General features: G+C 43.0%; 1 protein-coding gene across 4 annotated transcripts in view; it reads left to right on the plus strand.

Annotated features, from left to right (window-relative positions):
* LOC121278938 (anion exchange protein 2-like) overlaps positions 1 to 12,290 on the plus strand; it is a 263,881-nt gene that overhangs the window by 216,762 nt on the left and 34,829 nt on the right. For all 4 annotated transcript variants that reach the window (XM_041189507.1, XM_041189509.1, XM_041189510.1 and 1 more), the window contains 3 exons: positions 1,825 to 1,960; positions 2,700 to 2,883; positions 11,612 to 11,717. In XM_041189507.1, coding sequence (XP_041045441.1) covers positions 1,825 to 1,960; positions 2,700 to 2,883; positions 11,612 to 11,717 — 426 coding nt within the window. The remainder of the gene's footprint in view (positions 1 to 1,824; positions 1,961 to 2,699; positions 2,884 to 11,611; positions 11,718 to 12,290) is intronic.

Here is a 12,290-nt window from a genome sequence, read left to right on the forward strand (position 1 = left end):
CCCAGTTCTGATGTTCAAACATTATTAATTTAAACAGATCAGATAGGTGTTAAAATCAAACAAATTAAAATCCCTAATTGCCATTGAACTGAGTGGCTTGTGAGGCCATTTCAGAGGGCAGTTAACAGTCAACCCCATCGCTGTGGGTCTGGAGTTACGTGTAGGCCAGACCAGGTAAGGGTGGCAGATTTCCTTCCCTAAAGGACATTAGTGAACCAGATGGGGTTTTATGACAAGCAATGATAGTTTCATGGTCACTATTACTGAGACTAGCTTTCAAATCCAGATTTTTTATTAATTAATTGAAGTTACTAATTGATTGAATTTAAATTCCAGCAGCTGCCATGGTGGGATTTGAACCCTGTGTCTCCAGAGCATAAATCTGAGCCTCTGGATTACTAGTCCAGTGACATTACCATCGCCCCCCCCCCCCACCCATGTTGCCTGATCTGCTGAGTATTTCCAGAATTGCCTGTTTTTATTTCAGATTTCCAGAACCTGCAGTATTTTGCTATTAGTTAAACTAAAACCTGAGCGTGTGGGTATGTGAGGTTTATGATTGGTGCCAAATACCCTGCCTCCAGCCCAGCAACACTCCCAAATCACTAGCTCATCAATCCCTGATATTAATCACAGCATGGAATTCCTTTTCTAAACTTCCCTCCCTCTCGAAGACCCTCCTTAAATCCATCCTTTTGTGACCAACATTTTGGAGACCTGCTCTAATATCTCCTTATGTGGCTCAATGTCGGAGGACGCCTTTAATCTGGAGTCACCAGGTCTGGGCAGCAGATTTCCTTCCCTAAGGAAACCAGACTTTTAATTAAACTTCTAATTCCAGATATTTATTGAATTCAAACTCCACCATCTGTTGTGGTGGGGGTTCGAGCACGGGTCCCCAGAGCATTACCCTGGGTCTCCAGTGACAATACCACTATGCCGCTGCACCTCCCCCTTGTTTTCTAATATTTCAGTGGGGTGCTTTCGTTGTCACATTAACGTAAGAGTTAGCGCATTGCCCCAGGGGTTGTTGTCTTTTTCAGACTAAGGGACCTGTCACAGTGTGGCAGGTATTGTGTGTACTGTGTGTGAGTTAACTCTTTTTTCAACAAAAAAAAAAGCATGGCATTGCAGTTGAACCAGCTGTTGACCCCGTGTGTTGTTTCTTTACCTACAACCACTCCTGCCAGCGTGGATCACAGGGCCACGATGATCCAGATCCCTGGCCAATATTTCTTTTTTCTTTGTTTTTATACATTCACAGTTGTGAGTGTGACTGACAAGGCCAGCATGATTTTGCCCAACCCTAACTGTCCTTGAGAAACTGAAGGTGAGTTGCTTCCTTTTTGAATATATAACTGAGAGGCCGTTTCAGAGGGCAGTAAAAAGTCAACCACGTTGCTGTGGGTCTGGAGTCACGGGTAGATCAGACCAGGTAGGGATGGCATTTATCCCTCCCTAAAGGGCGTTAGTGAGCCAGACGGGTTTTTCTGACAATCCGGTAGTTTCCTGGTCACCTATTATTGAGACTGGCTCTTTTTATTTCAGATTTAATTTAGTTAACTGAATTTAAATTCCCCCAGCTGCAATGATGGGATTCGAACCTGTACCTCCAGATTGTTGACGCAGGCTCCTAGATTACTGCTTCAGTAACATTTTGCCTCTCTAGCCCAGAAACACTCAAACTGTCTTTGGTTGCAATCACTGAGCTCAGCACAGATCAGGAATCGAGCTCACTGCCCCAGTGGACTTAGCCAAAACGTACTGTTGGGGAGCTTGAACCAATCACCCACACTGACCTAGTTCTCTCTTGTCCTCATGCAGGCACAGTTCTATTAGACTTGGACCAGAAGAGCTTGCCAGGGATTGCACATCAAGTGGTCGAACAGATGATCATCTCTGACCAAATCAAAGCTGAGGATCGAGCCAACGTGCTGAGGGCGCTGCTCCTCAAACACAGGTAGAGCGAGTAAAGGAGGTTTTTACCTTTCACTTTCACTGGCCCCGATTCAATATTAAATATCTTGGGATGTTTGCCCTTTTATTGTAAATTATTCAGCATCTCTACCGTTTTTTTATTCTCATTGTAAAATTCACTTGTGAAGTGATTCATTTTAGTAGGAAGAATGTGGAGGAACAATATTAAATAAAGAGTACAATTGTAAAGGACTGCAGGAGCAGAGGGACCTGGGTGTGTATGTGCATTTTATTGAGGCGGCAGGACAGGTTGAGAGAGTAGCTAAGAAAGTATGCAGTATCCTAGGTTTTGTTAACAGGGGCATAGAGTGCAAGAGCAGGGAGGTTATGCTGAACTTATATAAGACACTGGTTAGACCTCAGCTGGAGTATTGTGTACAGTTCTGGGCGCCACACTTTAGAAAAGATGTGAAGGCCCAATTTATAGGACAGCTGTAATGTGCTGAAATACCCCAAGGTTTGTGTGTGGTAAAATTCTATGTTGAGTTGAGGGTTGGGATGCCTTTCCAACTGCGACTGTGTGTTTGTGCACCATGTCCAGTGCGGAATGAATCAATGTCAGAAGAACCTGAAAGTGGTGGTGTTCTGCTCTTAACCATCAACTGGGAGGTGACAGAGAGCACGGACTGTCCTTTCAGAAAGGGCAGGAGGGTGGGGAGGCAGGGGTGAAAGGGAAGGAAGCAAAATGAATAACCAAATTCTCCTCTTTGTTAATTTTAAAGCCACCCCAACAAGGACAAGGACTTCACGTTTTCACGCAACATCTCAACCTCGAGCCTGGGCTCGCTCATGTCCCACCATCACAGCCAGAACCACATCGCTCCAACCTCTGATCCCTCAGTCACACAGCCACTGATGGAGGAGAATCCGGACAACGAGACCAAAGTGACAGTGGACAGTGGCGAGGTCAGTCAGGCTTGGGGGATTTTCACTGTTTGTTGTGACGAGGACCGATCTTGTACAAGTTTGAGCTTGGAGTTACTGAAACAACAGGGACTTAAAGGAGCTCTCATGAGGCCCACAGTTACTAGCTGGTGTAGCACTGAGCAAAGTTTCAATTCTTGGTCAGTGCTGAGTTCAACTACGTGGATGAAAGCAAAATACTGTGGATGTTGGAAATCATAAATGGAAACAAAAAATGCTGGAAAATCTCAGCAGGTCTGGCAGCATCTGTGGAGAGCGAAACAGAGCTAACGTTTTGAGTCCGTATGACTTCTTCACGGCTAAAGAGAAGTAGAAATGTGATGGATTTTATACTGTTTAAGAGGGAGTGGAGCAAAATAGGTGATCAGGGATTGGTGGGAGCTCAGGAGAGGTTGACAAAGATGCCATGGACACAAGACAAAGGGAGTGTTAACAATAGTGGTAAAGACTAAAGGTGCTGAGTGGCATAAATGTAAGAAAGCAGAATTCCACTCCTGAACTGAGGAGATTTACAAGGATGTTGCCAGAAATAGAGAATTTTAGCTATCAGAAAAAAAATTGGACAGGATAGGATTTTTTCTTTGGGACATAGAAGGTTGAGGGGAGATGTAATTGAGATGTATAAAATTATGAGGGGTATAGACATTTGATTTTCTTAAAAAATCATTTATGGGATGTGGGCTTCGCTGGCTGGGCCAGCATTTATTGTCCATCCCTAATTGCCCTTGAGAAGGTGGTAGTGAGCTGTCACTGGGTCCAAATCCTGGAATCGCTACAGTCCATGTGGTGTAGGTATACCCACAGTGCTGTTAGGGAAGGAGTTCCAGGATTTGGACCCAGTGACAGTGAAGGAACGGCGATATATTTCCAAGTCAGGGATGGTGAGTGACTTGGAGAGGAACTTCCAGGTGGTGGTGCCAGATCAATTTCCCTTGGTAAAGGGGTCCAGAGGCATAGATTTAATTTAATTGGTGGAAAAATTAAAGGGAGTAGAGGTTTAATTTTTTCAATCAGAATGTGGATGGGCGTCTGGAACTGTCAGAAAGGGGGTTAGAGGCAGAAACCCTCGTTGCAATTAAAAATTACTTCAATATGCATTTGAAGTGTGCTGCAACCTACAAGACTGAAAGTTGGATTTGGCTGAATAGCTTTTATTTCGGCCGGCAGAAACCTGACAGGTTGAATCGCCTTCACCTGTGCAGTAAATTTCTATGATTCTTAGGATATAACAGGTGCTTAGCCGAGGTTAAGGATATCTCCTTGGGATTTGGAGGCGTTGCAACTGCAGCCGATTTATTCGCTGAAAAAGCAGAATACCAGAAGGAAACTTGTCTGACTGATCATAAGTTGCTTTTTTGTATTTTGAAAATGAGGGGAAAACTACTGATCCCAGAACCCTAGCATCCCAGCAACATTTTTAGGATCTTAAAATTCGAAGATTTATTAACAAGAAGGAAAACAACCTTAAGCACAAGATTAAAATTACACAATTAAACAGTCTTACAAAACATTCCCCAAAAAAAAAACCCCACTTGGTCAAAACATACAAATAAACTACTTGGCAACAGCTCCCTTGTAGATTTTAACCATAAATATCCAGTAATATTACCCAAGGCAAAAACTGCTGTCACTTAATAAAGAATGCCACATGCCTTCTCACTCTCTTTCACTCTGCTGTGGAACCGAAGCAAGTTCAGGAACAGATTGCTCTCTGAGAACAAAGATTTCTCTGGCTGGAAGCTGAATGGTTGCTTCAAATTCACAATTTTTCTCAGCGCAGAGCCAATCTCAGGACATCTCCCCCAACACAGCTCAACTGAACATCTTTCTTTAAATATCCTTTTCCCCTTTGATCTTAGACTCCATTGTTCGAAGCACCTCTTTGAACTCAATTTTTACAGCTGAAAAGTCGTTCCTACTTATCTTACAATGCAAATTTCAAACCCAACCTACTTACTCATACTTTCAACTTCATCATAGCCTCTCATTACCAATGCATGCGTCTAGCTCCTTTACCTTTCTCTCTCTGCTCCCACAGACTAGCTGTCTTTACTAACCTTCCCCCAGTTTAATTACACACTCAAACACTCTCTTTGCGCTCTCTCTCTTTGCGCTCTCTCTCTTTGCGCTCTCTCTCTTTGCGCTCTCTCTCTTTGCGCTCTCTCTCTTTGCGCTCTCTCTCTTTGCGCTCTCTCTCTTTGCGCTCTCTCTCTTTGCGCGCTCTCTCTTTGCGCTCTCTCTCTTTGCGCGCTCTCTCGCTCTCTCTCGCGCACATGCTCTCTCGCACTCTCGTGCGCGTGCACTCTCTCTCACACGTGCTCTCTCATGCGCACTCTCTCTCTGACACACAGACACAGACTGCCTTCTTTAGAGAATACCACCATATTCCCAAAAATATTTTTAAAAATAACACCCGTTTTCACAGAAGGAAAATATCCAGATTTCATGGTGCATGCGGGAACCAATGGCATAGGTTGGACTAACAAAGAGTTAGTCCCTGCTATGGGAATATGAGAAACTAGGGGCTAAATTAAAAAGCAGGAAAACAAAGATAATCTATGGTTTACTACCTGAACCACAAGCAAATTGGCATCGAGTAAATAAGATCAGAGAGTTGAATGCGTAGTTCAAAGATTGGTATGGGATGGGTTTCAATTCATGGAGCACTTGCACCAGTACAGGTGAAAGAGGGAGCTGTACTGTTGGGACAGTCTTCACCTGAACAGTGCTGGGGCCAGTGTTATGGCAAGTCATGTAACTAGGGGTATAGAGAGGGCTTGAAACTAAATATTGAGGGAGGAGGGTTCACTTGAGGGGGATTTGGAAATTTAAAGAGAAAGAACAGGGCATTAGTGCAGGGAAGCGATAGGGGTAATGGTAACCAGAGTGTGACAGGAAGGGACAAAGCAAACCAACAAATGCAGCAGCAAATGTGGTTAGAATAGAAAAAATAGCTTTAAAGCAATAGAGCAAGAGGAGGGTTCAGGTGAAGGGAGATTTAAAAATCCAAAGATAAAAGTTGAGGCAATAGAAAAGTATATCAATGTGGATAAAGACAAGCTGAGTGGGACAGTAAGCTGCAGAGACTTTGACAGTAATAGTTCATCAAAAAAAAATTGAAGTTACTTCATCTGAATGCAAAGAGCATCCAGGGGGACATAGGACTTAGGAGCAGAAGTAGGCCATTCAGCCCTTCGAGGTTGTTCCGCCATTCAATACGATCAAGGCTGATCTGGTTGTGCCTCAGCTCCACTTTGCCATCTCCCCCACCCCATAACCCTTGACTTCCTTGTTTAACTAAGATAGATGAACGAGTGGCACAAATAGAGAGAAATGGTTTCAATGTGACCAAGGTTAGGAAATAAATATTCCAGTACACAATATTTTTTTTCCATGGGATGTGGGCATCACTGGCTAGGCCAGTGTTTGTTGCCCATCCCTAATTTCCCTTGGCTTGTTAAATCATTTCAGAGGACAGTTAAGAGTCAACCACACTGTTGTGAGTCTGGATTAATGGCAGATTTCCTTCCCTAAAGGACATTAGTGAACTAGATGAGTTTTTAACAACAATCGATGACAGTTTCATGGTCACCATTACTGAGACAAGCTTCATATTCCAGGTTTTATCAACTGAATTCAAACTCCTCCAGCTGCTGCAGGATTTGAACCTGTGTTCCCAGAGCATCAGCCTGGGCCTCTGGATTACTTTTTTAAAAAATCAAATGGACTTCGCTGGCTAGGCATTTATTACCCATCCCTAATTGCCCTTGTTTAGAGAGTAGTCAAGAATCAGCCGTAGTCAGAGTCAGTCTGGAGTCACATGTCAGCCAGACTAGGTAAGAACAGCAGATTTCCTTCCCATAAGTGAACCAGATGGGTTTTTACAACAATTGGCAATGGTTTCATGGTCATCATTAGACTTTTTATTCCAGATTTTTATTGAATTCAAGTTCCACCAGCTGCCGTGGCAAGATTCGAACCCGGGTCCCCAGAGCATTAGCCTGGGCCTCTGGATTATTAGTCCAGTGACATTATCACTACACCACCCTATATTGGACCCCTGCCAAGTAGTTTGGACACTTGTAACTTGGACAGTGCATTAAACAAGAAATTAGTGGAGCTTGTGACAAGGGTAATATAATAGTTGTGGAAGACTTTAATCTTCATATAGACTGGACCAATAAAATTGGCATAGGTGGTCTAGAAGATGAGTTTATAGAATGCTTTTGTAACACTTCCCTGGAGTAATATGTTGTGGAACCAACTAGGGATAAAGCTATTTTAGATCTAATATTCTGCAATGAAGTAGGGCTAATTAGTCATGTCACTTTCACTAGGAAATAGTGATCATAATACAATGAATTCCACATTAAGTTTGAAACTGACATACTCCAATCACAAGCAAGAATCTTAAATTTAAACAAAGCCAATTACATAGGTATGAGGGAACAGCTGCCTAAGGTTGATTGGTAAATAGACTAAGATATGCTGGTATATGAACATTGGGAAACATTTAAAGAAACAATTCAAAATGTTCAACAAACATACATTCCACTGAAAAACAAAAAACTCAGCATGAAAGATCCATCCGTGGCTTACTAAGTATTAGTCTTAGGGTCTTAAAGGAAGTGGCAGTGAAGATAGTGGATGCATAGCTATAATATTCCAAAATTCCCTGGATTCTGGAAAGGTTCCAGTGGGTTGGAAAAATGCTAATATAACGCCCTTATTCAAAAAGGGAGGGAGGCAGAAAGTAGGAAACTATAGACCAGTTAGTTTAACGTCTGTTGTTGGGAAATTGTTGGAATCCATTATTAAGGAAGTAGTAATGGGGCATTTGGAAAGTCAAAATGCAATCCAACAGAGTCAGCATGGTTTTATGAAGAGTAAATCATGTTTGACTAATTTGATAGAGTTCTTTGAAGATGTGACAAGCAAAGTGGATAATGGGGATCCTGTAGATGTAGTGTATCCAAACTTCCAGAAGGCCTTTGATAAGGTGCTGCACAAAAGATTAATACACAAGATAAGATCCCACGGAGTTAGGGGTAATATATTAGCTTGGATAGAGGATTGGCTAACCAACAGAAAGCAGAGAGTCTGGATAAATGGGTCTTTTTCTGGATAGCAAGCTGTAACTAGTCCTTGGGCCCCAACTATTTACAATCTATATTAATGACTTGGATTCAGGGATAGAAGGTACTAGAGCTAACTTTGCAGATGACACCAAAATAGGTGGGAAAGTGAGTTGTAATGAAGAAATAAGAAACTTACAAATGGATATGGGCAGGTTAGATGAATGGGCCAAAATTTGGCAGATGGAGTTTAACGTGGATAAGTGTGAGGTTATCCGTTTTGGTGGGAAAAATAAAAAGGCGACTTATTATTTAAATGGAGAGAAACTTCAGAATGCTTCAGTGCAGAGGGATCTGGGTGTCCTCGTGAATGAATCGCTGAAAGCTAGTATGCAGGTACAGCAGGTAATAAGGAAGGCAAATGGAATTTTGGCATTTATTGCTAAAGGAATAGAGTATAAAAATAGGGAAGCGTTGTTGTAACTGTACAAGGTATTGGTGAGACCGCAGCTGGAGTACTGTGCACAGTTTTGGTCCCCTTACTTGAGGAAGGATGTTGTTCCACTGGAGGCAGTTCAGAGGAGTTCACTAGATTGATTCCAGAGATGCAGGGCTTGTCTTATGAGGAGAGATTGAGCAGTTTAGGCCTATACTTACTAGAGTTTAGAAGGATGAGAGGAGATCTAATTGAGGTATATAAGATGCTAAAGGGGATAGACAAAGTAGACGTGGAGTGGATGTTTCCCCTTGTGGGGCATTTAGAATGAGAGGCCACAGTTTTAGGCTAAGGGGTGGTAGATTTAAATCAGAGATGAGGAGGAATTACCTTTCTCAAAGGGTCGTGAATCTGTGGAATTCATTACCTCAGAGAGCAGTGGATGCTGGGACGCTGAATAAATTTAAGGAGGAGATAGACAGATTTTTAATTAGTAATGGGTTGAAAGGTTATGGGGAGAGGGTGGGAAATTGGAGTTGAGGCCAAAATGAGATCAGCCATGATTGTAATGAATAGCAGGGCAGGCTCGTGGGACTGAATTGCCTACTCCTGCTCCTAGTTCTTACGTTCTTATTAGATTAAAAGAAGAGGTTTATAATATTGCAAAGAATAGTACTAAGTCTGAGGATTGGGAGTTTTTTAGAAACCAACAAAAGGCCACCAAAAAGTTGATTTAAAAAAAGGGAAAAAATGGAATATGAGAGTAAACTAGGCATGAATACAAAAGCAGAATGCAAGAGCTTTTACAAGGAGATAGAGAGTAGCTAAAGTAAATGTTGGTCCCTTAGAAGCAGAGACAAGAGAAATTATCATGGTAAATGAGAAAATGGTAGAGCCATTGAATAAATATTTTGTGTCTGTCTGCAGGGTAGAAGACACAAGTTGCATGCCAGAAATAAAGGGTAACCTAAGGGCTAATAAGGGTGAGGAAATGAAGGTAGTCAATAGCAGCAGAGACTAAAATTGGTCAAATCTGTGGGACTTATAGCCTGCATCCTAGGGTTCTAAAAGAGATAGCTGCAGAGATAGTGGTTGCTCTGACTATCGTTTCCCAAATGTAACACCAATACTCAAGAAAGGAGGGAGAGAGAAAACAGGGAACTACAGGTCAGTTAACCAGTCATCAGCAAAGCGCTGGAATCTATTATTAAGGAAGCCTTAAAAATGCATTTGGAAAAGCATGATGTGATTCGAACAAGACAACATGTTTTTACCAAAGGGAAATCATGATTGACAAATTTATTAGAGTTCTTTGAGAATGTAATTAGTACAAGGGGAACCAGTAGATTTAGTATATTCAATAAGGTGCCACACAAAAGATTAATACACAAGATAAGGGCTCATGGAGTTGGGTTTGATATATTAGCATGGAAAGAGGATTGGTTAACAGATAGAAAGCAGAGAGTAGGCTTAAATGGGACCTTTTCAAGTTGGCAATCTGTAACTAGTGAAATTCCACAAGGATCAGTGCTGGGGTCTCAGTTATTTACAATCTATATTGATGACATAGATGAAGAGAGAGTGTGCAAAGTATCAGGGTTCACGAACACTGCAAAGCTAGATGGGAAGGTAAGCTGGGAGGAGGACACAAAGGCGACAAAGAGATGTGGACAAGTTAAGCCAGTGAGCAACAAGGTAGCAAATGAAGTATAATGTGGGGAATTGTGAGATTATTCACTTTGGCTATTAAAAAAAGAAAAGCAGAATACTTTTTAAAAGGTGTGAAACTTGTAAGTGTTGATGTTCAAAGAGACTTGGGTGTACTCGTACAAGGAGCACAGTTAGCATGCAGGTAAAGAAAGCAAATGGCATGTAAGCCATTATTGCAAGGCAATTGAAGTTCAAGAATAAAGTCTTGCTACAATTGTATAGGGCTTTGCCAAGACCAGACCTGGAATATTGTGTGCAATTTTAGTCTCCGTATTTAAGGAAGGATATACTTGCATTGGAGGCAGTACCGTGAAGGTTCACTAGATTGGTTGCTGGGATGATGGAGTTGTCCTGCGTTGAGAGGCTGAGTAAATTGAGACAATATTCTCAGTAGTTTGGACGAATGTGAGGTGGTCTCATTGAAGTATCCAAGATCCTGAAATGGTTTGACAGTGTAAACACCAAGAGGTTGTTTCCCCTGTCTGGGGAATCTAGAACACGGGGGCACAGTCTCAGGATAAGGGGCCGATCATTTAGGACTGAGATGAAGAGAAATTTCTTCAGTCAGAGGGTTGTGAATCTTTGGAATTCTCTACCCGAGATGGTTGTAGATGCTCCATCATTGAATACATTTAAGGTTGAGAGAGACAGATTTTTGGTCTCTCGGAATAAAGAGACACGGGGAGAGGACGGGAAAGTTGAATTGAAGCTTAAGATCAACCACGATCGTATCGAATGGTGGAGTAGGCTCAGTGGGCCGTGTGGTATTTCTTATAGTCACTCTCTTTATCTGCCTGTCCCCCCTCTCTCCCTCCCCTGATAACTTGTTAATCTCTGCCTGTAACTGGTCTCTCTACTTGTCTCTCCCACACTATCACTGACTCTCTCCCACACTCTGTCCTGCTTGTAAGCTCTCTCCCTTTCTCTTTCCATCTCTTCCTCCCCTCTCTCCTCTCTCTTCTCTCTCCCCCCCTCACTCCCTCTCCCCTTTCTTCCCCCTCACCCCTTCTCTCCTCTCTCACTCCTCCCTCTCTCTCTCCTCCCTCTCTCTCTCCTCCCTCTCTATCTCCTCCCTCTCTCTCTCTCTGCTCCCTCTCTCTCTCTCCTCCCTCTCTCTCTCTCCTCCCTCTCTCTCTCTCCTCCCTCTCTCTCTCTCTCTCTCCCTTAGCCCCTCTCTCTCTCTCTCTCTCCCCCTTAGCCCCTCTCTCTCCCTTAGCCCCTCTCTCTCTCGACACCCCCCTCCCTCTCTCTCCTGATAACTTGTCAGATTCAGCCTACAACCGGTTTCACCACCTCTTACAAAAGGAATGCCCAATCTCCGTGCTCCATCTCGGCAGCAAACTTTCTTTATTCTTCCCTCAGGCTCCTGATAACACGCTGGGACTCTCTCTCTCTCTCTCTCTCTCACCCGCTCCCCCCTTCCCCCAATCTGTTTCAGCTGGTAGCTTGTCAAGGCTCAGCCTGTAACCTGTTTCTCCACCTCTTACAGAAGGAATGTCCACTATCTGCAGAGATGACCAGATCAAGGTCGAAGCATGAACTCAAACTCCTGGAGAAAATCCCATTCAATGCAGAGGCCACAGTTGTACTCGTGGGTAAGAAACACATGTACATTCCTGTTTCCATTTGTGACTATCTCCTTGGTTCAGGCATTGACTGAATTACTGGCTTTTTCAGCAACCGTAGCTTCTTGTTTTTAGTAATCGCCTCTTGCTCTGGAGCCACTCGGACTTGCTCCCTGACGATTAAAGCTGCCTACCACAGTACTGATTACCAAAGCATGTAACTTTTGGCCTTGCCTTGTTATTTGAAAAAGTATATAATTACATTAGCAGTTCAGAGAAGGCTCACTCAACTCATTCCTGGGATGAAGGGCTTATCTTTATGAAGGCAGGTTAGGCCTGTACTCATTGGAGTTCAGAAGAACATGAGGTGATCTTATTGAAACATATAAGATCCTGAGGGGACTTGATAGGGGAGATGCTGGGAGGATGTTTCCCCTTGTGGGGGAGATTAAAACTAGGGAACACAGTTTAAGTCTCCCTTTTAAGACGGAGATAAGGGTCGTTACTCTGTGGAGACTGGGCCATTGAATTTATTCAAGGCCGAGTTAGATAGATTTTGATAGACAAGGCAGTCAAGGGCTATGGGTGGCAGACAGGAGAGTG

This window comes from Carcharodon carcharias, chromosome 6 (assembly GCF_017639515.1).
Source record: "Carcharodon carcharias isolate sCarCar2 chromosome 6, sCarCar2.pri, whole genome shotgun sequence".
In the NCBI taxonomy this organism is placed as follows: domain Eukaryota; kingdom Metazoa; phylum Chordata; class Chondrichthyes; order Lamniformes; family Lamnidae; genus Carcharodon; species Carcharodon carcharias.